The sequence below is a fragment of the Pleurodeles waltl genome, chromosome 3_1, assembly GCF_031143425.1.
Source record: "Pleurodeles waltl isolate 20211129_DDA chromosome 3_1, aPleWal1.hap1.20221129, whole genome shotgun sequence".
In the NCBI taxonomy this organism is placed as follows: Eukaryota; Metazoa; Chordata; class Amphibia; order Caudata; family Salamandridae; genus Pleurodeles; species Pleurodeles waltl.
In genome coordinates, this window is record NC_090440.1 from 1,704,298,760 (window position 1) to 1,704,325,603 (window position 26,844).

Consider the following 26,844-nt stretch of genomic DNA (forward strand, 5'->3'; position numbering starts at 1 on the left):
GCAAACTCATGAAATAGCATTGCCATCCTGACAGGCAAGAGAAATATCACAAGGTTATTATAGAAGATTTATTGTAGTACTCCTAGGTAGACCTACTAAAAGAGTAAGTCACAACAAAATCTTTATGAATATAGCCCATAGCTTTTTATTGGTCAACTCGCTTAGATGTGAAAAATGAAGACCAGGACTGTGTATTTTGGCCCACTGTAACAGGAGTCAGTAAAAATATAAAAGAATGTGACCTCACATGGGATTTTGTTGTGCTGTATAACAATATACACCTGAAACAGTCCCAAAGCAAAATTGTGGGGTTTGCATGGAAACAACATCAAGCAGTTGCACAGCATCAACTAAAGTGGAGTCGAAAGTAGCACACAGCCCTCTGGTAAAATCAGAAGGGACAGAAATGATAAGTGGATTTCAGTAGAAAGTCAGTGAGAAGTCTGTATCGTCAGTCTGGAACACTCCATTACAGAAAGTGGTCATCTCATGGAAAACCAGTGACTCAATGTCCTAAAGCAATAGCTGTAGGACAGGGCACCCACATGATTCTACTTCTCATTGCCACTTCTCTTAATCTGTATATCCTGACTTGTCCAGGCTGTCATTTGATTTAGGAAAAGACTCAGTCATCAGAAAGCATCAGAAGTAAGTATAAAAAGGGATTGGACTCTATCTTGCTCCTGAACTTACTTTTGCCGAAGCTTGTTGCCAAAGTTTTGTCCAGTGATGTATATAGCGTAGACCCCATAGTGTAGTCTGATGTTTAATTAAGGTTTAGATATACTCATCGATAAAGAGCCGAAGAAGCCTTTGAGTGAACAGTGGGATTTACACATTGGAGAACAGGGTGGCTTATAGAAGTTTAAAAAAGAAAAGGGAACTGCCAGAACAAAAACATCTCTTCTACAACACACACCAGCGCTACCAGTCTAAACCCAGACCTGCCGTGGGATGATAAATTCTACCTCTTCTCCTTGTTCCATTTAAACCCCGATGGCATGCAAGAAATGCAGGGGCGAAGCAAGCAGTAGACAGACCGGTGTGAGAAGCTGTCCATGGGGCACAGTGCTCATAAGTAAGACATGGTGATAGTGAAAAACTTAATAAAAACGGTGAAAAGCATGCCATGGTGTAGAATACTGAGTCCATTGGGATTACTGGAGGTTATCAGCACCTAGAGACAATGGGGCCTGAGGCTGAAGCATAGAAGAACAGAAGGAATGACAAACTATTACAGCTGTACCCCATGGAACCTCCACTGGCCCCACCTGAATATTGCATCCTAGCCCAAGTGGTTATGCCAAGCTCAACTCCCAGTAGCCTGCAACGCAATAAGCAGAAATGAGCACTGGTTCCCAGCAAGTGGGTCCCTCGACTTCCTCCAGACTAGCGTCTCCATAACTGAAACGGGTCTGGACCCTGCCCACTCTGTGCACCATATTGGGGCTGATGCACTGACCACTTCACTCTGTGCCTTTGCATCTGGCAGCCTGTGTAGCATCAAAACCTTTCGGAAGCCCAGGCGAAATATCTCAAAGGGAATCATGTCCTGGAAGGCAGGGTGCAGCCTCTCGCATATACACATTTTAAACGTGGTTGCACTTGTTATCCTGATTTCCTGCTTGCTAGTTTTGCTCTAATATGATATTTCTTAACCGTGATCACTTAAGCAGCACTGAACGCCCACCTCCCAGAATATGGTTTCATGTATTACTGCTGAGTTTCACAGCTCTGTTTTTGGCTTGGCAGCCAAGGAGAGCAGTGCTGTGGCTGCATTTTCTTCTGTGACTATGGTAGCTTGATGTGCCTCGTCATAAAACAATGCAGTGACTTTGCACACACTGGTTTACCAAGCGACCACTACCAAACATGGTGTGTAACAGTTTGAGGCTGTAAAGTGGGAGCCAGGTCGTTGCCGCCACCTCTTTTTATCTGCCCTTTCTGCTCAGCATGACGTTGTCGTATCTTTCACCGAAAATGTTTCCCCTCTAGGTAGTGTGCCTCCCTTTAGGATGCGCGGGTGTGTACTCTGATGCAGCTGTGCGGGGTTCACAATTGGCAAATTAGAGGTCAGGAAAAACAGTTTACTTCCTGTCACGGTCTTTTTAGCAGTATGGATATGGGATTCAAGTTTGGCCCCTGGGTTGTTTAGCTCTTATGTCCCCTCCAGGTCGCACTGTCAGTGCACATCACTGCACCCTTTTAATTTAGAAGACGGGCAGCGATGGCAGATGTCTAAATGAACTGGAATAACCCTCCATCTCATGCAAAGTAATCACTTCCAATCTGGTTTAAGCTGGTAGTCACCAACTAATGGCCCTGCTCTGACCTCTGCCTGAGAGTCTGTGCTCTGCTCCAAGGGATGAAGGCCCTCCTTATGGAAACTTGTGTGTTGCTTTAATGTAGTCTAACACACTAAACATTGAAAGGGCCTGTAAAGTGATTTTGTTCCTTACTGATCCATCCAGCCACCATGCATTCAATGAGACTCATTCGTTGCTTATTTCCTGAGAGGCACTGTTGCAACAAACATACTCATTGGCGAATAGCTCGCAGCTTCTCACAGTGTTTTTTTCCCTCAAATTTTCACCTTTCTGTTGGACTGCTCAATCTCACCTTGTGTGCTCTGATTCCCATATACCTGTCTGGCTATGAGCTCTGATGGTGCCCAGCTGTGCTGCTTTTGGGGCAGATGGTGACACCAAGGTGCCCCTTTGGACCTAAAAATGTCCCCATTTATTTGAGCTGAGTAAACTTGCCCAGCTATCTGATAGGTGGTAGTCTGCCACAATTTTAGGGGTAATACGTACCAACCTCTGTATAAAATAAGTGCAATCTCCCACAGTCTACTTTTTCTTACCCCTACTGTGTAAACACTACAATGAATGTATGACACTGATATCCATTTTCTGGGAGGTCTGCAAGTGCAGTTCAAAAAGCACAACTCTGCGGAGCCTTGAAACGATCTGCATATGCATGCTTCCCTTCCTACACTCCAGGCATCCCTATTAAAAGATGTTCCCTTCTGTGGCAGCTCAGGTTGCATTCAAATTACCACAATGTTCATTCTCCATCGTGAGCCTTGAACTCCTCCACAGCTTTCCAAATCTGTGTAAGTACTGAGACTCTCCTGCCAGTATTTTAAATCACTTTGAGAAGTCAATGTAATCAGACTCTTCCAGTGTAGTGCTTAATTCTTTCCGACAAATGTTAATGTTAGGATGAGCCCTCCTTCTAGAACACCTTATGCGTGCCATCTAATATGCAGCCCCAATGAATTTGCAACCAACCAAGACCAGCAGGAGCCGTCTTCCCAAATAAGAGATATGCAGAGTTGTTCACCCACATAGTCAGCCATGCCATGCCATGGAGGAGAATGGATGACTGTGAAGCATCCCTCAGTTGCTGGGATACAACTTTATGGAGACCTCCCATGTGGCTCACCTTTAGTGACTGACCTTCTTGTATTTTCATCCAGTGGTAGTGACTCAACCTTGTGGTAGCAGTTCTGGAATGTCAAAATTTCATTTCTGTGAGCCTGGTAGAACATCCCCATTGTAGATATGCCTCACAGGAACATAATGGTCTTTGCCCTGTCACAAGCCCACAAAAGGTGATGGGAAGATGCTTGCAGTAAGTTTAACCACTTGCAGTCGTTCGGGCAGTATTCAGTCCATTGTTCTTTTTTTCTACCATGCCAGGCCAGGTCCCACCTCAACCAGAACACAAGCAACACAAGACTGAGTATGCCCAGATGTGGATCCCTTGATCACTGTGCCTCTGGAACCAAACTACTCCCAACTGACGAGCCCCAGTCAAGGTGAAACTGGTCTTGGGTTGCTTGTACTCCAGGACAGGCAGGGCCGGTCCTGACAGTTCTGGTTGTGCGCGATTGTGCCTATTATAGCAGTGTCAGCACTGATTTACATATTATTGGATCCAAACTGAGGTGGGCTGTTGGACAAAAGAGCAATGGTGGGTCCAAACTGAGGTGGCATGTTGGGCAAAAGAACAATGGATTGGAATGCCACCTTAAGTGATTGCTAGTGATTAGACGTATTGCAAAAATTTCTCTGATCACCTTTTGTGTAACTGTGACTCCGTAAGTATCCAGTTGCGGTTCTGTGCTCACTGTACCACTGGGTCCAAGTTACGTCTGAAAGATGATCCCAGGCAGGGCGAAACCAGTCTCTGGTTGCTTGTGTTCCAGTTCAGGGAGGATCTGGTCTGTCAGATGGAAAGGTATTTTCCTATGGGATACGATCAAGGCTGATTTGCATATGGCAGGGTCCAAGCTGAGGAGGCCTGGTGGGCAAAAGAGCAATGGATTGGAATACTACCTCAAGTGATTGGCAGTAGTTAAACTTAATGAAAGCATTCCTCCCATCACATGTTGTGTGGTCACTGCTTTGTGGCATCTAGTCTGGGCTTGTGACTCCATCCTGTGTGTTGTGCTTATGCATCCCCACTGTACTTTGCCACAGTGTTGACTCCCAAATCTAGTTCCCAGAGGGACTGGAATCTTGAGAAGTTGTCACTCTCTGCATTCCAGTAACTCCAAAGATCCAGGACAGCCATCTCCAATTTCTCATTAAGGCTAACACAAACTAGAGCAGTTCATATGTTTCCCTGCTATTCCTGACTTCTAACATGGTAGTCTTGATTTTGTGTTAAAAATCTTTGTCCTGATTTAGAGTTTGGCGGATGGGCACTCTGTCACAAATGTAACTGATATCCTGTCCACCTTATTACAAGGTCATTATATCCTGATGCATTTGTAATAAAGTGGATGGGGTGTGCTTCACATTTGTGGTGGAGTACCCATACACCAAACTGTAAATCAGGCCCTTTCTGGTCATAACTTTGGACTTTAAGGGGCTTGGTTGCACTTGTGCTACAGTTCTTAATTCGTGCCAAAGAGCTATTTAATTTGAAAGTAATACCTCTGCTGAGATGCTGTTATTGGCCATAATAATACTATGTCATCATGTTTACCAGCCTTCACTACATCTCCTATATATAGAGCTAGGCATTGGCTGCTCCACCAGAGCTACAGCTGGAGAGTTAAAGAAGCTATGAAGTTCTGATCCAGTGGGAAAATAGTACAGTATTACCTCTGAACCTGCTAATTGATCCCTGAAACTAGCAAGATCAGGAGAATAAGCTTGTCACCTAACAGTGAATAGACTACCGAGCAAATCCCTTACCGACCATTAAAGTGACACCAAATGTTAAATAAATCTGAAATGTGGCCTGCCTTATAATTTCGGAGTGGTGGTCCATTAAGGATGCTCTTAAATATCAAGAGAGACATTCGTTGAGTTGTGCAGTGGCATCTGGCACTCCATTCCCCCATAAAGTGGCCGGGTCTATTGCATAATGGAATTACCGTATTTCTTGGTTCCCTTAGTCCAGTTTAAACACTGACATGAAATGAAAACATAAGGGATTTAAGCGGTGGTGTCGTTCTATCACGTTATTTTCCATATATCAGCACTTTCAGTTTCATCGTGGTAGACTCCAGCACAGGCGAACAAAGGACTGGCGCTGCCTTCAGTGTGTATGTGTGAGGCCCTTGCACCGAACTGGCCTGTACTTGTGTGTGACCGGCATATGCTCCGTTTTTGTACATTTTCTTTTCTCCCCATTTCCTTTTGTTCAACTCTTTGTTTATCTCCTGGTTCCCCCCTTCTTTTTCTCTTTCTCCCGCCTTCCGCTCCCTGGATGCAGCCAAGCGCAAAGCATGGAAACTTAACCGTGTTGGTAGCCTGCGAAATATATACAGCGGCACCGGCACCAACACTGAAGGTAACGCATTGACAGCCACGCATCTTCACCTGCCATTTCCGCTTCCTCCGCCTCGCGCCCAAAAACCGCGGTGCTGGGAGGACTCCCGCCTGCAGCATGCTTCATCTCATGCCAGCCTCCGCGCCCTCCATTTCCACCTGCATCCTGTTTATTTCCCATCCATGTTCTTCTCGGCTTACTTAAATTTTGACCTTTTCCCTTTAGCCGTAGACTGGTGATGTTTAAATTACTCGAGGAGAAAACCTTTCTCTCTTTCCTGTGTGTTTTTTTAAAACCCCTTATACATGTGGGCATTCAGTGTAATATTTTCCGAGTTATTACAGGCGTTTTTTTCTCCTTATAAAGTGTTCGTATCAGGTGTAATGATCTGTAGCCGAACACAATGGTGTGCTTTGACATTTAAGTAACAGCCTTTTAATTTGGTTTTTTTGAGAACGCGTTCTCCATAATGGTTTCCCGGAGTCAGCCCGCGCGAGAGCCAAGGGGGTGGCGGGCGGTGAGGGGGAGTTGATGGGTGGTGGGGGAGCTGGCGGGCGTGGAGGCATTTATTTGCATGTGCTGTTCTTGCTTGTAAATGCGAGGGGCTGTTGCGTTGCTTCTAAAAGGTCGCAGAGGTTCAGAGTTCACAAATTGACTGCACATTTGCCTTTTTTCGCAGGAACGCAGCGCCTTTTGTATAAGCTCAGATTGCATTTTATGTGTACTTATTTTGTGACCATGTCCCCCTCCCCATCTCCCTCGGTTTTTCCCTCTCGCCCTTTCACTTTTCATTTGAACAACACAATTATAAGCTGCCTTTTTGCTTGTCCTATTATTGCAAATGGCACCGATCGCTATTATACTGAAGAGCGGGGCGGAGGGGGGTCCCTCATTCAACCTCCAGCGTTTAGGGTGGCCGAGGGAGGGGGTCTGCCACGGCTCAGCAGCGTCAGTGCAATGCAGAGCAGGTTAAACTTCACTACTTACTCCACGAGGGAGTGAGCGCGTGCTGTGGAGAGCGCTGAGGGGGTCAGCTGGTGCAAGCTTTTGCCCTGACGCTAATTGACTTATTTTGGAATGGTTACACCGAATAATATTTTCTTAATGTCACCGTGTTCTGGGCTGTTGGTTTTAGCGATTTGCCAGCCACTGGCATTAAATCTGTTGTAAATTTTAAATTGCTGGGCTGTTTCTGTAAACAAGTCCCTCGCGCACATCCCCGTCATTAACCTTTTATGATTTATAATCCCAGCCCACCTTAGTATTTAAACGCACTTGCGTGGCAATCACGACAGTAGGAAAGGCCGTCTTGTGATCAATGCAAAACTTATCACCCCCCAATAGTACATAAATGTTAGTTTAAATTAAGGTGTTTTCTTGAAATAAAAGTATAAGTAGGGCTCTTATGGATGCCTGAATTGTTCCTCTTCAAATGTAAGGGAGGTACACTTCTAACTGCCTTTCAAGTGCTTAATGCTGCTGTTAGACCAGGGAATTGGTACACATTGAGATACTGATTTGATTTGAGGCAAATAGGGATAGAGGGGGTTTCCCGTGATCACACAATTTACTAATGGGGGAAACGGGATGAGAATGAAGGACTCCAGGTTCCACAGGTCATTATTTCACGGTCGCTCCCTTTGTATTTTTAGTGTGTCTTATTCCATTTAAAGTCTTCCTTTATGTAACTCTCGATCCCAGGCATGAATAATATCACGACTCAGCTTTTAATGTGCCCTTTTAATTGATTATTAAAACAAACCTTTTCTGAACTCAACCTCTCCTAATAAATGTGCCCAGCTGAAGAGTTGACGCTCATAGACTGTTGGTGTGATCTTCCTGCTCTTCTACATATGCTTTGATGATTTGGGGTACTCTTTCCTACATCTAATGCCAAATGCCCTTTTGTGCACAGCAAACATTGCTCAATGATGAAAATTATGTTAATTCTAGAGCCAATAAAGACAAGCCTCTGTACGGGGGGGGGTGCTGTAAAATTAGAGTAATTTACTTTCATGTACTTACATGAAATTATGGCAGAATTACATGTAAGTCTGCTGTCAGAGCCCTGTTCAGAGGGCCTTGGGGCAAGTAGGAACTACTGGGCCAAACTCTGGGTGTTGAGGACTTGAACTCCTGATATCCTGGGACCCGAACTCCTGTGGGTTGTGAGCAACTGGGCCAAGTAACCCTTCAGCACTTGAGTTTCAATGGTAGCACAAGTTGGGCAGTCCATGGATTCTCGGAGGGTTTGGGAGGTAGACACAGGGCAGTGAACCTGTCACAGTTTTGGGCGGGTCTGATCAGGACTTTGGTTGGGACACCCCTTGAGGTCACCAAATATCCTAAAGAGGTAGTATACTGGGGCAGAAGAACAACTAACGGCATACACGGAAAGGACAGCTATGGACAGGCACAGGAAAGTAAAAGCAGAGCAACCCTTGTGTGAACAAACAAACAGATTTCCAATGGACAAACATTCTGGGGTTGTACACAGAGTAAGGCGCAGAACCTCCCACAGTGACAGGGCATGTCAATGCCTCTGTGCAGTTTGCTCTTACAGATAGTCACCCTGCCAGCCCCTTAGAAAGGAGGCAGCAGAAGTGATTCTGTCTCTGGACCCTAGAGCACAAACAAGGAAAGTACTTACATACACAAGACACGCTCTTATGGGTCCAGCTGGAAACACAGTGGCGATTCCTGAGAAAACAGCAATAGCACACTGTCACTGTTAGGCACAAAAGACAACATATAACACTAGACAAGGATGGGGGCTGGAATTGCCTCCTGGAAGCCAGGAGCCAACCCCAGTACAAAGGAGGACACTTAAACACTGGTGAAGACTGATAGAACACTTACCAGACACAAATAACCAAGAAGAAATAGGAACAGAAGGGAACAACCTAAGAGACAGAGGCAAGAACTGGGAACAGGCTCAGGCTGAAGCAAAGGCAGGACTAGGACTTGAAAACAGGGTGCAAACTTCTGGCTGGAACAAACAGAGATAGGACTGGGAAACTGAGAGCAGGCTCTGGCTGGAAAAGGCAAGGACAGGGCTGGAATACAGGGTGTAGGAATAAGCTGAAAAAAGGACTGGGAAACAGAGAGCAGGTTCAGGCTGTAACAAGGCAGGAGCAGAACAGAGAAACAGGGAGCAGGCTCTGGAAGCAACAAACAGGTACAAGGCTAAGAGATAGGGAGCAAACTCTGGCTGGAACAATCAGGAGCAGGGCAGAGAAACAGGAAACAGGATCAAGCTGGAACAGAACAGGAACAAAACTGGAACACCATCCGATAAGGGGTCTGTAACACAAAGGAATCGAACTCCTATGCACGACAAAGGATCTTGAGGAAATGGCTGCTTATACGCAGTTCCAAGCTTGGCTGCACAGGAGAGGTCGCAGGTGTGTGTAGTTTCAGACACTTGCAAGTCCTGGAGGAGAGGATCTGGTGAAAAGGAGCAACTGGACTTCTCCCATAGAAAACAATGGGAAACAGAATACAGGCTTTCCTGACTACCAGGCTGTGCATTATGGGATTTGCAGTCCCAGGAAGCAAAAGTAGTGCTAGAAAAGTATACCATGGCCAAAAGAGAAACAAACCGGAGTCAGCAAGGTACTCTAGATAACTGTTCAAGGTGATTCCTAGGCTTCCGACAGTCCCCGTACAGCGCCCACCAAGAGATGGTACGACCGAGTCGTAACAGAACCAGGCTCACAACTCCGTAAAGGCGTAGCAGCAGCAGTAAATTATTTTCTAGTTGAGTACTTGCTTTTATTAAAAAAAGAAGTATTTGTATACCACCACAAAGTAAAATATGTCATTCACAAACCATGCACACAGTCACAGTTCTGCAAATTTCTCTTAGGTTACAAAGCAAAACCTTCCTCTGTATTAAGTATCTGTTCAAGATGTTCAGTAAAGCGTTTTGTTTTATTTTAATCAAAGAACATTTTTTGTGATTTTTTTTTTTTATCTGCTTGATTGTTTTTCTTTTCTTTCTTTTTTAAATAGTTAAGATTTTATTTATTTTTTATGTTTGCATAAACACCCTGAACAGGCAGTTAAAACAGTGGAGGGTGTTGTGTGGTTAATTTTCTGCCTTTGAAATCACATTTGTTTTAACTCTCTCACTTCCTACATCTTTCTCTGTCACCAGAGTGTGCACTCACCTGGATATAGCAAGGGCAGCAAGAACTAGATACCTCACTGATACTGTGGACATTGATTATGCAGGATGTCTTCCTTTCCACGTGCATAGGGATAGAGGAGCTGCTTTCATAGGAGTGTAGAATCTAGTGTTACCCCTAATCACAAATACACTTAAAATGTGTATTGGAAACCAGCATAAGTTTCCGGGTGACAGCCAGCCACCAATAGGTCTACCCTGGGATGCCAGTGAAAAACAGATTATTAATTAGGGTATACAATGAGCCAAAGTAAGCCATACAAAATCCACACCCCATGCTTTCACCTCAAAGTGAGGTGGTCCTTATCTTTAACTCTTTACAAGAAAAACAGTGTCATTCAGGGAGTCCCAGAAGTTGATCACGCTTTTAAAGACCACCTATATGTGCCTTACAATTTTTGGTCAAGTACATCTTGTTTGGGGTCAAGGACAACAAGTTTTTATGTTTACTTTGTCCTTGGGACAAGTAGGCCCAACCCTCTGCAGCACAAACCCTTTGGCTGCCTGTTTACAGAGAGTGGAACTCTCTACAGTTGAGGTAATGTGTTTCCAAAAGATAATGCTGTTCGAACTTGTATTTATGGTTCATTATTTGAAAACCTTCATTATTAGGGTGAGTGCTGTAAATAAATGTTTTAAGGTCACACTTCACTACTGACGTTGGTTCCAGTACAAATAAAAAAAACGTGTATACACATGTTTGAAAAGTTTAGGCTAAGTATAATGCTCCCAGAATGCTCTCTGATTAGATGCAAATGAGGTGTCATTTAGTAAAATGTTTTGATGCATGCTAGTATTTCCCAAAAATATTTCTAATGGAAAATCAGTGTAACCATTTTCAACATGATTATGGGAAGCATGAAAATAAACAAACACTGACAAAGCCAACTGATCTGACATATTTTTATAAGTCTTTTAGTTTCATCAATGCATGTCTTGTTTTGACATGGCTTTTGTAACACTTTATTGTTGTGGGAGCTACCAGGCCCTCAACATTGTAACAAATACTGGCAAAAAAAAACCAAAACGTTTTTGAACTCTAAAAGCGCACGTTGCCACCAGTGGCATAACAAAGGTCTGGAGAGGGGGCTCCTCCATGTTCTTTGCAAAGGGGCACCCTCCAGTTTCGTTACGTCACTGATTGCCACTGTAGTTCCTGACACTGAACAAAACTACTTTGTGTGCCAATATGCTCCTTGTGGAAGAGTAGAAATGCGATCACTCACAGTAAAGCCAGCCGAAAGAGAGAGAAATAGAAGTTTAATAAAAACAAAATGTCTTTAACACCAGACCTAATTAGAGACCAAGACCCACATGTAGGTAGCTTTTTGCATGTCGCAAACACTGACTTTCGCTGTTTGCGACGTGCAAAAAGCACATTGCGGTGCACAAACCCAGTTTTGCGATTCGGTAACCTGGTTACCGAATCGCAAAACGGGTTTGCGACTCGCAATTAGGAAGGGGTGTTCCCTTCTTAATTGCAACTCGCAGTGCAATGTAGGATTGTTTTGCGAACGCGGGCGCAAACCAATCGCAGTTTGCACCCATTTCAAATGGGTGCTAACACTTTCACAAAAGGGAAGGGGTCCCCCTGGGACCCCTTCCCCATTGTGAATGTCACTGTAAACATTTTTTCAGAGCAGGCAGTGGTCCGCAGGACCACTGCCTGCTCTGAAAAAATGAAACGAAAACGTTTCATTTTTCGTTTTTGTAATGCATCTCGTTTTCCTTTAAGGAAAACGGGCTGCATTAAAAAAAAAAAAAAAAAAAAAAACTACTTTATTGCAAAGCAGTCACAGACATGGTGGTCTGCTGTCTCCAGCAGGCCACCATCCCTGTGAGGCCGCCATTCGCGAGGGGGTCGCAAATTGCGACCCACCTCATGATTATTCATGAGGTGTGCATTTGCGAAGCCCTTGCGAATCACAGATGGTGTCAAGGACACCATCCTACATTCGGATTTGCGACTCGCAATTTGCGGGTCGCAAATCTGAACCTACCTACATGTGGCCCCAAATTCTTAAAGAAAGTCACAAAAGTGCACCCATGGTATATGTCGTACCCCTATAAAATATTTGTGAACTGTATTTTAGCATGGGTAAATACGCATGTGTAGATTTGCTTATGTGAAAATCTATTGAGCATTTGCAAGTTCATTTTCCCTCCAGCCACTTTCTTCCCAATCCTGGAAGAAGTTCTAATTCTGCCATTGTCAGGAGTAAATGTCCAACCTTTCTTATTATGGGAAAATATTAGAGAGAAGCTGGTGAAGATCTTTAAAACATGCAGGTTAGTAGGTCTGCAGACTCAAAGGCATTCCAGCCCTGGAACTATTGCTTACTGCTTCCTCCAGCCCCAGTATGCAGATCTGCAGAAAGGTGGAAAAATAAGGAAATTGCTACAGTAGGGATTGAAACTGCAAGTATTCAAGCCCTACTATGGTAGTAGCCCTGGCATAATCAGAGAGGCTATTATCAGAGCTCTTACATAACGAGATTGCTGCCATAATTAGGCGCCACACTACATGGCACCAAAGGGACAAGTAGATCTTTTTACAGGACAAGTAGATTTGAGAAGCAACCTGTCCCGTGGACAAGTAGATATTTTAATAAATTCCACACCCCTGATCTGTTTGTTATTTGTACCTTCTACAAACGTGCAATGTTTCCATGCATAATTTGACATTTCCAAAATGCCTTTCATCATCACAAATCACAACAGTAAAATGGCAGGTTTATCCCTTGCTTCCTAAAACACTGATTGCCCTTTTTTTTAATTTTTTTTCTGCCCCTTCTTTATTTGCAGCTCAGATGTAATATCTTGTGCTCCAAGGTGTGCTGTGCTCATAAAGCTCTGTTAACCCATTTAAGTGTGGAATTTTTTAAAAGTAATAATCTCACTTTTGTTTAGATATTGTTTTTTTTTTCTGTATAAATTAATCCTATCCCTAATCGTCCCAGACTGAAAAACAAACGGAAGTTATACTATATTGTCAGCAGCCCCAAAATGTCATGTAATTATCATCAAGCTTATATGAACGGTCTGTCTGGCATAAAATGTGTGCCTTTGCACTTTTATTTAGGTTGTAATGTTCATTAAGTGTTTTCATTTATTTTGTTTAATTATTTTTTTCCTTCTCTACATCTGTGTCTGACTGGATAGGTATTAAAACAATCTACGTCCACAAAGAACACAACAGTTCCATGGTATTTGGGTTTTCTATTTTGTAGCAAACACAGGTTACTGTGGATTTTTCCTGCGGATGGAGGACTAGAAGAACATGACGCATGAGATTACCTTGAAAATAAAGACTTAAACCTCTTTGTAAATGCTGTCAATGAATATTCTCTCCAAAAGGAATATAATATGGGACCTGATTAGAAAACACCCTACCAACAGATCGTTGATAACATACAAGCTTCATGCAAGAGTTTATGAATTATATGCCAAGGAAAACAGGGGCACTTCTAAGAGGTGGAGCAAGACAGAGTGATGTTTTATCTTAGAGAAAAACATGTGATTTGTCATAAATGGGAGAAAGGGGGACATTTCTAATGTTATTGATGGTAATACACTGTTTCACTGAAACCAGTAAAGTTGACAAAGGCAAGCTGAAGTGTGAGCGAAGTTTCTGATCACTACAATAGTTCTGTTTGCTTCAGTATGACTTTTCTGTAATTTTGTGTTCATATAACAAGTTCACAGTGGTAAAATGAGAAATAGCAAGGGCTACTATGGTGATTGTGCCTCCAATGTATGAACAGGCAAGAGATAACAATGTGTATCTGAATGATGCAGGTTAATACAGTGGTACTGATTTGAGGAAATACAGTAAAGCACAATTTCCTATAATGGCCATGTCGCAAACAAACAGAACTCCAAAACAGCAATGATCGTCTCCCAGGCTGCAAGAGCTTATTGCTGACAACTGTAGCATATTTCTTCTTTAATCACTGTTAACCATCCTCTCACAAATGGCCAACATACATGTTTGTAAACGATTCTGAAACTCCCCCAGATCACCCCTCTATTTGAGAAGGATCTGGCAGTTATTTATATATATATATATATATATATATATATATATATATATATATATATATATATATATATATATATATATATATATATATATATAAAAAATGATCGCTGTGCTATGTAAGTGGAAAGCTGCCTTTGAACATTGAAGAAGATGGGTGAATGAGGAGAATCCCGAAGAAAAACCCCTAAAACTTAAGTTAGTATTTCAGGAGATAGAAGAAACAACGTGCGTGCATGCACTGAGATAGATGCTCATCCGGTAGGTAACAACAAATTGGAATGGTCAACAGTATGAGACAAAGCTGGCAAACCACAGTCAAACATTACCATTCTAAGATTATTGAAAGCAGACAGTAAGACTGACTATGCATATAAAATCTCCCCAGAAATTCAGCGAAATACTTGGGGGATTGTCTGAAATGTGGTACTTGCTGTAAAAAGTACAACTGTTCTATGTGTTTTGTACTTATTACAGAAGTTTCTCACCACACTTTGAAAGACTAGTACACCGAAAAGCAGAATTTTCTGCAAGATGGGAGCAACTCTGGGTGATTGGGTGATCCAGGTTTCATGTTCTGGAAAATATCAAAGTTTCTTGACAGTGATATTAACAAGTGAAGAAAAGTAGAAACCCTAACGTTGTTTCAAATAGTCTCAACTTTCGAATCGAAAAAAATGCAAAGCTTGTTACATGTTTGTTTGAAGGGAATGATCAGATGGCTTTAAAAAGGAGCTTTCCTACAAACCTTTTTGGTTTGTTTGTGGAGTCAGCAATTGTCTCCGAAAGCATTCAGTGTTTGGCTTCCACAAGGGCTTATAATTCTTATTACCAGATTTGTAGAAGTGTAGCATTATACTTCTGTAAGTTAATCACCACTTAAGCTTAGCATTTCTTCAGGGTGTTCTCTTCAGTTGAGCTAATTCGGCATTTAGGGCCTGATTACGAGCATGTTCCTGCGGTGGTGGTCAGACCTCCAGATTAGAATGCTGGTGGTCAGACCGCCACAAGACTGGTGCCACTGCCAGGATCATGCATCCAGACATATTTGGCGGCAGTGCAAGTCGTGGCCTAACACGGCTGTGCCTGCGTCGGCACCGCTGTGCTGATAACGACCTGCCTTTCCCGTGGTGGGATCCCGCCATGAGCAGGCTGGCAGAAAGGTAGAGACGGGGCCACAGGGGGGGGCCTCTGCACTGCCTATGTCGTGGGCAGTGCAGAGGCCCCCCTGTCAGCACACTCGGAATGTGCCCTGTCTTCCATGCTGTCCCCACCAACAGTGCAGTGGCATTGGCCTCCGCTCTCCCTGAGAGCTGAAGCAAATGCCCGCCACATTGTTTCAGCCGGCCAGCCCAGCAGGAAGTTCATAATACAGCGGTCTGGAGGCTGCTGGCTTGCTCGGACTGCCAAACTCCTAAGCAGTCCCTAAGTCATTATCATGGTTGTCACTAGGTACCTACACCACTTTTGTTTCAAGAGTCACTAGATAGTTTCCCACTTACCAAATCACCACAATTTTATTTGGCGCAACCTGAACCAAAAACTTTATTTTCTTGATCAAATTCAGTGCCTTCCTCAAGGTTGTGCGGAGGTGGGGGGCTATCCCAAAAGGTCAAGCATGGGGCTAATTTCCCCTTTCCTTCAATTGACTCCTTCAATAACCATCAGCCACTAAGCCACTAAACAGACACAAAACATCCACAACATAATCGGACTCTAGGCTCCCCTGCTCACTCACTGGCTTCTAGAAGATCTGCCCTCTCATTCCAAGGTCTCTACAAAATAGCCTTTGAGCTCTTAAGCACTCCATTTTCTTGCCATCGTGCTTCATCAGCATCAAGATAGTCTTGCCTGCGAGTTCATTTGTGCTGCTCTCCCTCTCCCAAAGGACATTTACAGCGACTGACAGCCATTGTTAGGTCTGGCATCATCCATAGTAGGATCCGACTAAAGCTTACTGGTGCCTAGCCCGCAGAAGTACTGCCTTTCTGCTCAGAGGCCTAAGGCTTCAGTGACATCAACATTGTGGCTGCAGAGTGACGTGCAAGCTTGTTGCCTTTGTACTCTTTGGAAACCTTAGAAGTGCCACTCCTGGTGCTTACAGTGCAAGTCTCAAATCACACAAGGACTTTTCTATTAGACTGCCACTTGAGGGCTCCCCTCCTGTGATGCAAAATGCTCTTTCCTTTTGTTCATTCAACAGTAAAATCTCACTCCTGTTTACTTTCATCCTTGCCTGTTATTCCATACAAATAGCCCCACACTTTTAGAAGTACCAGAAGTACAGTCTACTTTCTGTCTCTAGAGCACTTTAAGGGACCATCGAGTGAATGATGCCACAGTGCATCTCAAAACCCAAACAGGCATCATCAAACAAAGCAATGTTCTAAAATGCCTATTGCTGGTAATTGTCAGTGATGTAGGATTGGCTAAACAGAACGTGTTATCTCTACTACATGGCCCTTTAATCTATTTGATTTGTCCTGATGGATGCTAACTGCAGATTCCTTACTTTTGAATAGTCCCCAGGTGCCGGAACGGATGTGGTGCTTTTTCCATAGCAGTTTTCCCATGCGCTGCTAGATGACATTGTATGGCTTTGTTTTCCCCACACCGCTCCAACAGTGACTGAGCAAGCCACATTTAAGCACCATCTCTGTGCATTTACCTCAGTTTGTTTCTTTTGATGCCTTCTGGCGTGGATCTGGAGCTCTGCTGACAATTTTGCTGATTTTCTGATAACTTCCAAAATAGTTTCACAGTGTGCTAGGAAATGATGTCCTCACCAAAAACAACCGGTTTCAAGCCATTCTGCAAATGCAGGGAATAGATGTCGATCACAGACCCTACATGAGTGTCTTTGGTATCTGGGCTTAAGGCACAACTCCTAGTTGTGTGATAAGTGTCCCCTAACGCACTTAAAACTGATCTGTGTGTGGGAGGCGAAGTTGTATGTCACAGGGCACAAGAAGTTGCAGCCTTTGTGTAGGTCCTGCTCCAAATGGCCGACAAAGTCCAGAGGCTGCTCCCGTAACATTGCAAGTAACAAATGCAAGTATAAGAAAGAGAAGCAGTACTCAACCCCCTTCAGCTACTCTTGCTCCAAAGAGAAGGCACAAGGACGTCATTATGTAACCCTTGCCTTAGTTCGTCCCGATGTAACCAGTACCTCAGTTGGTCCTGACATGCCCTCAATTTCCTGGGCTGCCATCGACTAAACAACAAAGAGAGGCCTTTTTCAGTGCTCTGCTAGTTACCACTGGCACACCTTTGGGCCCCACGGAACGGTTTGGACCCCCAGACGGTTTGCTGCTGGCAGGTACTTTCCTGGCACCAACAGTCTCCTTTGGAACTCTTTGTGGGCCTGTACTGACTCTGGTACAGACTTGAGCTTCAGGCCCATGATCCTCTGTTTCCCGGCACCCCAGCGCCAATGTGAATATCAGATTCTGAACCAGTGCTATACTACAATGCTTTACTGATGTTCCTGTCTGAAATTATGAAAGTGCAACAGATCATCATGCAGCCAGACTCCAACCCTGTTTCTCTACAACTCGCAACTCCCAGCGGAGGCTCCATTATCAATCTGGCTTGGATTCTGATCCTGTGTCATGGCAGCGTGCACCTTTTGATGATCATAATGATGAAGGGGATGACTTGCTCCTCCCTCATTACACTGCTGAGGCCTTACATCTTGAGTTATAGGATGCCAGCAGACAAGATACCTCTCCTGAGGCAGAGCTTGACTTCCCACCCGGGCAGGTGGGCAGGCTTTGTGGACCCCACTTTGTGAAAGTCCAGTGATCTGGACTTTCTCAGGAAGCATGCCACTCCAGAAAGGTTTATTGTGTAGGCTTTAACCAGTAAAGTGAACCGAAACTCATCTACAACCACTCCTCCAGATAGGAAATCCAAGAGGATTCTTGATTTTGGCAAGCACATGTTTTGTTTAACCAATCTGGCACAGCGATTTGTGATTGCAGTCTGCCTTTTAGGTCATTACACGCATGCCCTTTAGGACATGGCCAGCCAGTGAGATCTCGCCGGTGGACTGGAAGAACTTTATGGCCTCTTTCGCCCAGACGATATCTGATGGGCAGGGTGTGATCAAATTTGTTATCCGCACAGGTATAAATACCACAGATTGCATGGGCAAAGCAGTCCGTACCAGTGTTGTCCTTTGGACACACACCTGAATGAAGTCCACTGGATTCTCTAGCAACATACAGATCTTCCTAATGGACATGCTGTCAAATGGGGTAAGACCTTCTCATAGAGAAGGTAGATTTTGCTTTGAAACTTTCAAAAGATAGCAGAGCTGCAGTGCTTTTCTTGGGGCTGTTGACCCCTGAAGAACAGTTCCTGCATCAGCTCCGGACATTCAGAAGCTATTCCAGGGAGCTGGCATATAGACTGTGCTCTCCCAGCTAGTGATGCAGCACGCAATCCACTCCTTTTGAGGTAAGGGCAAAGATCTGGCATGCAGCTTGACGGCCAGCAGGGGGCATCCACTCCTACTCCCCTGCTACATTGTATAACAAACTGCTTTACTTTCCCCATAGTGGCACATGCTCCAGTCTGGTGGGTTTTCCCCTAGTTGGCGATCCACGACTTTTGGAATTTTGGAGCAGTATCTTTGCAACATCCTACATGAGGTGCACCTGTGGCTCCCTCCTATGGTGCCACTAAGAAAGGTACCGAACTCTGAAAGAGAGGGAATTAGTATTCTCACTATTTCCTCTTCCTGAAAAAGAACCGGGGCCTCAGGCTGATCCTGGTCCATCGTTCCTTGAATGACTTCCTGTGGAAGGACAGACTCTGAATGCTCACGCTGGCTCAGGTCCAGTCTGCTCTAGACCCCGGTAAGTGGATAGTGTGTTTGTTTGAACTTCTAGGTGTAGTCAGGGTGTGCCAGGAACATTTTCCATGTTCCCCTTCCGCCTCACCAGCACCATTCGGGTCTTTAAAAAATTCACTACCCATCTTTGGCAGTCGGGAGGCCCTGTATTCTCTTACCTCGAGGACAGGCTGCTGAAGGTAGGCTTTCTGCAGTCAGCCATGGACCACTTCCAGAAAACGGTGGAACTCTTGACAATGTTGGGTTTCACCATAAATAAGTTCAAGTACCCCCCTAATACCTTGTCAGAGGCTTCCATTCATTGGGCAGTCCTGGTCACGATGGCGTTAAGGTATTTTCCTTTGCAGCATTTAGTCCAGAAAATGTTAGTTATGATCCTGATGTTTCTATCTTTCTCCTGGATCATGGTGTGAGTAGCTTGAAAGCTTTTTGGATTCATGCATCCTCCTCATCTACTATGTCAAGTGTCACAGGAAAGGTCTGCAGTGGAACTTGAAGTTCCAGCGGGCCCAGCATCAAGGCAGAATGTCTGTCACTATTCAGGTCTCAGAGGAGACAGCTGAAGCTCTGCAGTGGTGGCTGCTTAAACACAACTGGTCCAGTAGCAAGCCCCTTTCCACTACCTAGCCTGAACTGACGGTGGTGATAGACAACTAATTGCTGGGCTGAGGAGGACCTCTGAGGGAGGTGGGGATCAGAGGACTTTCGGCTCCAGCGGAGGTCTGGCTCCACAATAATCTGCTGAAGCTGTGGGCTATTTAGCGGTGATCTAGCTTTTAAGGCACTTCTGCCATCCATCAAGGGGGGGAGGCTGATGCATGTTTTCCTGACAACACAACTGCCATGTGATACTACAGCTATCAGGGTGAAGTGGGGTCGTAGGGCCTCTGCCAAAAGGCTTTACACTTTTCTGGAAGTGGTTGGAACGTCAGACCATTTTCCCAATCATCTAACAGGGTACTGTGAATTCCAAGGTGAACAATCTGATCATACATCGTCTGTCAAATTATAACTGGTGTCTGCATCATGAGGTGGCACGTGGCACAACAGTAAGGAGAACCCTGTCTGATATTTTTGCCACAGTGGAGAACACGCAATGTCAAAAAGTTTAACTGGATTTTCCTTTAGAAACACTCATTAGGAAACTCATGTGGTCTGAAATAGAACAAGGGACCCCAGTGAGCCTTCTGGCTCTTCCTCTCCTGCCCGGAGTTTAAAAAAAGATAAATAATAGCTGGGCTCAAGCCATCCTAGTGGCCCCAGACTGGGCTAGTAGAGAGTGGTGCAGGAGATCCTGGGAATAAGCATCTGCCCTCTGATCAGACTGCTACTCAGTGAGAACCTCATGTGTCAGCAAAAGAAAAGGATCCTCCATCTTAATCTGCACAATCTCCACCTCCACGCATGGAGGATTAGCAGCAGCAACTCTCTGCATTGGATTTCTGCCTGAAGTGGTAAATGTCATTCTTGATGTGTGGCACCCCTCCACAAAATCATTTATTCGGGGCACTGGAAAAAAATGTTAAACTGGTGTGGTGAGTGTATGTGTTAGTTCTCCAGTCCATTGGCACACAACAAACACCCAGTAAATCATTGTCCAGTATGTAAGTTTACTTATAATAAAGAAAAGTACTTTATTACTCACAATTAAGTAATACATTTCAGTGGACGAATATATATATATATATATATATATATATATATATATATATATATATATATATATATATATAATGGCAAGAGATTAAAAGAGAGGAACCAGTTTCTTACAGGCAATATAAAAGGTTATTTGTTGGCTCTTTCGGCTTTTCTACATTTGCCCGACCAACCGTTTTTGTTCACATCATGTCCTCTCACATTGTTTGTAGTGTCACAGTGGAACATTAATCTGTTCTTGATGTTTCTTGTGTGCATGCCCTTCGAGCCGATGCATAGCTGCTCCCTGCATCTCTTGATCTTGAAAACCATCCTCCCCACTGTGATTATGTCAGTTTGTCACATAAGTGAATTGCAGGCACTTCTGGGTACCCACCTTACACCACCTTTTTCCTGGAAAAATTGGTGCTGAAGACTCAGGTTGCCTTCTTACCAAAAGTGCTGATGCTCTTTCACAAAGGGCAGTCCATCACTCTACCATTATTCTTTGCTTCCCATTTCCCCTCGAAAGAGGATGGGAGGCTCCCTCAGTGTGACCCCAAAAGGGGCTTTAAGCTTTTACATTGATCTTACCAAGAACCATCGAATGGGTCAGCTTTTTATGGGGCTCTCTGAAAATGACAAGGAAAGGCAGTGCAGAATCTGACCTTTTCAGTTTGGATATTTTCTACATTAAGCTTTGCTATGCACTGGCCAATAAACTCGCTCTGGAACATCTGAGAAGCTGATTTTACTAGGGCTAAGGCTGCTACCACTGCGTTGGCACTTTGAGTGTCTGTCTTTGACATTTGCCAGTTTGCAAAGTGGGTGTCAGTGCATACGCACAAAGCACTACTGTCCTGACAGCTAGGTCCAGCGAGAATGACTTTTCATCCCCTCAGTTTTTGCAAGACGTTGTAATCTGGGACCACTTCACAGACACTCCACCTTGAGGAGGTACTGCTTTGGTATCTATTCTAAGGTGAGAAATATGCGTATAGAATTATTCATCAGAAGAATAAGTTACTTACCTTCAATAATGCTCTTTCTAGTGGATACTCTAACTGCAGATGCCTCACTGCCCTCCCAGTTCTCTGGAGTGACCTCTTTTTAACTTTCAAAAAGGTCCCAAGTTAATATTCTGCAAACTGTTACCAAAAATTGTTAACACTCCATCTATGATGGCATAGAAAGTGAAAAGATAAGAAACTGATGACAGCGTGCAGGGCTGGCCCTTATGAGTCTTCTTTCTGTCAATTCCACGGCAGTGTGGAGGCAACATGGAGTCACATGATGCCACCTAGCAGCACGCAGCAACACTGCTATGAAATTGTTTTTAGATCCAGTCTGGTGCCTGGGGCATAATCTAACGAGAGGGATCTGCGGTTAGATGGACTATCCACCTGAAACAGCGTTACCGAAGTGTTACCGTTTTTTCTCCTGCTTTGTTCTCTCTACATTTCACTGTTGCTATCACTCTCACTGCATTTGTGCACTACACATTTGCTGCGTTACCGTACGTCAGGTAGTTGTTTCTAAAATGTTCAATAACATCCCAGTTTTGATAGAAACTGGTTAGCATATGACTGAATTTAAATTAGGCATGGTTTATATCCCACTCATCTTGAAACACTAATTTGATTCTTAATAAAAAAAAAGAAACTTGCTATGAAAATCACCCTACTCCCTCATTATATGCTCTTAGTGGCCCATTATTTTGCTCTTTAGTGGAACAGTTCTCTTCTGTCCTTAAAGCCCAATCCGCCTCACTCGCTACCATACTTAAAGCTTGCCACTGTGAACCTTAAGACATCCAGACACCCCTATTCACAGCTTGATTATTGGTATGTTCTTTACTATTAAAACCAGCTCAACCATTTGCTTTGTTCAACTGTTTCTCCCATTGCTGACACAGAAACATATTACACAGATATCTTATCTTGTGTATACAGTCGCACACCCAATTTTCCCCCTTTGGTTATGATCACAATAGTACATCAGCACCATTATCCTTCTCCTTCCCTCTGAACACTGTACAGTGTCATGGACATGGTCATGGAGATGAGTTCAAAGTATTCACAGAAAATCTGCCAGCTGCACTTGCCCGCCTCACCAGATTGCAAAATCTCATACTTCTTCCTAGCATCTTTCATAACAGAACACTGTTATCCCACATGAAAATTCTACTGTATTCAATTCCTCTTGAGAGATCTCCACCAATGCAAACACGATCTGCCAAGTACTCCTAGTATCTGATAGAGACATCTAGTTTCAGATTCCTTACCTTAGAATTTCCCCCAGGTGTCAGTCTGGATCCTGAGATTTTTCTTGAGCAGTACCCCTGCGTGCTGTTAGGTGGCATTGATTGGCTCTGCGTCCGTTGTCAGCGTCATCAGCACAAGACATGATGTTGTGGGTCCTATATAGGAGTGACCCTTGCGGGCTGACGTCAGTTCTTTTCTTTCCACGCCCACCAGCGCTGATCAGAAGAAGAAGAAGTCACTTTTAGACTGGTCTTTGTTTACTTTTTGTCAAAGATTTTTGAGTGTCTATACTCCTAGTGCCCTGAGGGTGTCTTCACGTAAGACCAGGTTCAAGCCTTGCAGGTTGTGTCATTGGGCGATGTCTGGGAATAATCCGCACCTCGTGTGCTTGTAGTGTCTGTAGCGCGACCATGACCCGAAGTCGTGGTCCGAGTGTGGGCCATGAATCCGAAGGCTTTGAGGGAGCGGACCCTAAAGCTTCTTGCGGCCCAGCGCTGGGCTCTGAACAGGTCCCGATCTCGGTCAAGAGGAAGGTCCCGGGATCAGCACGGAGCCCTCCCTCTTCGTCATCCCACTTCAAGTCCTCAGGATCCTCGGGTAAGCAAAAGCACAAGAAGTTGTTGAAGAAGAAAAAATGTTCTAAGACACCATCCCGTCCGTTGGCCGATGAGACAAGGGAAAGGGAGCGCCATGGCTCTAGGCCTCAATCCTCGGAGCCTGTGTCTGGTCAGCTCCCCGCCTCCTCAACTTTTCAGAAGCCAAAGCGACCCCTGCCTCACTCATAGAGTTTTATGAGGCTATGCTCCTCATTTTTGGATAGTATAACCCCCGCTAGAGCACCCTTGGGCCCTGCGGGTTCAGAAGGGGCCCCCTCAGGTTCTGCTCTGGCAGCTTCAGCCTACAGAGTGCACCCATTGATCCATTCCTGGATCCGAACCAGCATTGGTCGTACTATCGCGACCTTCCCTGATGCCAGTTCTGACCTCAACGCTCCAGACACCGCCAGTGCCCCCGGGTGGCGCCGACCCCATCCTCAATACCAACTCTGTCACTGAGCCTCAGTGGTGTTGCACAACTCCGACTTCCGCAGGTGCCTTGTACCCTGTGTTGGATCCTGACCCTTATTCTCTTGGGTTGGGGTACAGTGAGGAATGGGAGGGGTTGCTGGCCCCTTTAGAATACCAGCTCCAAGATCATATGGACCGGCGGATGGACCTGGGTGAAGCCAGTGGTCTGGATACTTCCCCAGACACTGGCATGCTTTCTCCCCCTACTACCACTATGGAGGAGGCAGTGACTTATTCCATGGTGGTGCGAAGAGCAGCTGAGGTCCTGGGCCTCGAACTGCCTTTGGTGGCAGTCAGGACTAACCTTCGGACAAAGGTGCTTCAACCCAGGGCTTCATCCTCTGAACCCCTTTTGCCCTTCAATGAATCCCTTATCGATGTCCTGCTGGGTACCTTGTCCAAACGCAGCACAGGTGCTATTGTGAACAGGGCTATTGCCGACCACCATTCCCCTGCACCAGGTGACCTAGGTTTCCTGACGTGACATCCCATCCCTGATAGCTTAGTTATCCAAGCCTACACCTCCCAAGGTTCGTTCCATCCTTCTTCTCCGGATAAGGAATCCAGGCGGCTTGACCATCTTGGAAAGAAGATGTTTTGTTCCTCTAGCCTGGCATTGCGGTCCGTGAACACCGCATGCCTTTTGGGCCATTATACCCATTCCCTATGGAACACGATTAAGCAAATGCTGCCACAGGTCTCGGTACTAGGCCGGGACTGTACTCTCTTAGGCTGGTGTTGATGGGAGGGAAGCAGCAAAGTTCATGATCAGATGTGGACTGGATACGACCGACTCACTGGGTAGAGCGGTTGCATCGGCGGTGGCCCTGAGATGCCACGTCTTGTTGAGGACATCGGGCTTTTCGGGGGATGTCCAATCTACCCTTATGGACATGCCCTTTAGTGGCACCTGTCTCTTCGGAGACAAAGCAGACTCGGCGCTCAAGCGTTTCAAGGATTCTCATTCTATGGCCTGGTCTTTGGGCCTCGCAGCTGCCCTTCATCCCCTTCAGTCTGCTTTTCACCCCTTTCTTGGCTATGGTAGGGATGCTCCACCAGCGCTATGCTGCGCATGCTGCCCAGCCTCTGTGTGGACGGGGTCATGGGATGCAACACCCTTGTGGATCAGGGAGCCAGCAGTCCAGCTAGTCCCCCCGCACCTCCTCTGCAGCTGCCTCCAAAAATTCTAGTCTGACGATTCCCCACGAGGTACCAGTTGGAGCCAGGATCCGCAGTCACCTGCTCTGCTGGCAGTCCATCATATTATGCATGTGGGTTTTGCAGATAATCCAAAGGGGGCGCTACTACCTCCCCTTCGAGACTACCCCTCCATCCATGCCACCATCCGACGACCGGTTGACAGAGGATTACTTGCCACTTCTCCATGAGGTGGTTATGGCTCTCTTGGCAAAGGGAGCCGTAGAGAGGGTCCCTGTGCCACAAGTAGGTTGTGGTTGTTATTCAAGCTACTTTCTGGTGCCCAGAAAGGACAAAGGCCTTCGGTCCCTCAATCTCTTCTTCAAGAAGAAGTTGAGAATGCTCACACTGACTCTGGTTTTATCTGCTCTGGACCCAGGAGACGGGATGGTAGTGTTGGACTAGCAGGATGCGTATTTTCATATCCCCATCCTGCCTGCCCATGGAAGTTCCTTGCGGTTCACTGTCAGCCATGAGCACTTTCACTTCACTGTGCTCCCTTTTGGCCTTATCAGCGCCCCTCAGGTGTTCACCAAGGTGATGGCGGTGTTTACAGCTCATCAGCGCAGGTCAGGGATTTCAGTCTTTCCCTTTCTCGACAACTGGCTGTTGAAGGCGGGCTCCATGCGCTCCTGCATTGTGCTAGTGACACATGCCAGATGGCATTTGCGGTCTCTGCAGTGGGACCTGAAGTTCCAGTGGATGCACCATCCCGGGAATCTCTCCAACATGGTCTAGATCTCGAAGGGAACTGCATGAGATCTTTAATGGTGACTAATGAACTGTAATTGGGTCAGAGAGGCAGTTCCCTCTCCCTTCCCCAACCAGATCTGACAGTAGTGACTAGTCACTCCTGGGATGGGGTGGCCACTTGAAAGAGGCAGAGGTTAGAGGCATCTGGTCTACAGCAGATGTCCAGACTCCACATCAACCTATTTGCGCTCTGGGCGATCAGACTAGCATTGAAAGCATTTCTTCCCACTCTCAAAGGGAAGAGGTGGTGCAGGTCTTTACATACAACACCACCACCATGTGGTACTGCAACAAGCGAGGGGCATTGTGGACCCTTTGTCAGGAGGCTCTCCGCCTTTGGACATGGCTGGAAGAGCAAGGCCTATCCCTGGTGGTTCAGCAGCTGGTGGACTTACTGAATGCCATAGCGGACAAACTCGCCCAACAATGCTTGGTCGATCACAAATGGTGTCTCCATCCGGAGGTGCTGTAATGTCTCTTTCAGTAGTGAGGAGAGCCTTGGTTAGATCTTTTTGCTTCCACAGAGAACATGAAATGTCAGCAGTTTTGCGTGTTGGAGTTTCCAAGACAGCACTCGTTCGCCAACGCTGTCTGTCTCCAGTGGAGCTCAGGCCTCCTGTACACCTTTCCGCCCATACCACTAATGCCCAGACTTCTCAAGAACGACTGTGCTCAAGTAATGCTTGTGGCTCCAGGGTTGGCACAAAGAGTTTGGTATCCCGCGTTATTGAGCATGGAAATCGATCCTCCGATCAAACTGCCCCTTTTGGGGGAATCTTCTGTTGCCACGCCCGAAGTCTGTAACATTAACTTGACAGCTAGGTGTCCCGCCACCAAAATTGGAAGAAATTTGTGGCATGGTGCACATAAAAGTCTGTTGATCCTCTCTCTGAGGTTCTATTGTTTACACTTTCGTTGACGCAGCAGGGCTCTGCTTTGAGCACTCTCAAAGGTTATTTGTCTGCAATCTTGGATTTCTTACGGCTGCCTGATTAGCCTTCTTTGTTTAAATCTCCTATTGTAAATAGGTTCCTTGAAGGCCTTACTCATAT

General features: G+C 45.3%; 1 protein-coding gene across 4 annotated transcripts in view; it reads left to right on the plus strand.

Moving 5' to 3' along the window:
- The window catches only part of AGAP1 (ArfGAP with GTPase domain, ankyrin repeat and PH domain 1), a 942,320-nt gene that overhangs the window by 782,324 nt on the left and 133,152 nt on the right, over window positions 1-26,844 (plus strand). Inside the window, exon 14 of one of the 4 annotated variants that reach the window (XM_069225553.1) lies at window positions 5,734-5,811. The exons of the other annotated variants lie outside the window; for them this stretch is intronic. Within the exon in view, the coding sequence (XP_069081654.1) occupies window positions 5,734-5,811 (78 nt within the window). The remainder of the gene's footprint in view (window positions 1-5,733; window positions 5,812-26,844) is intronic. 4 annotated transcript variants of the gene reach the window in all.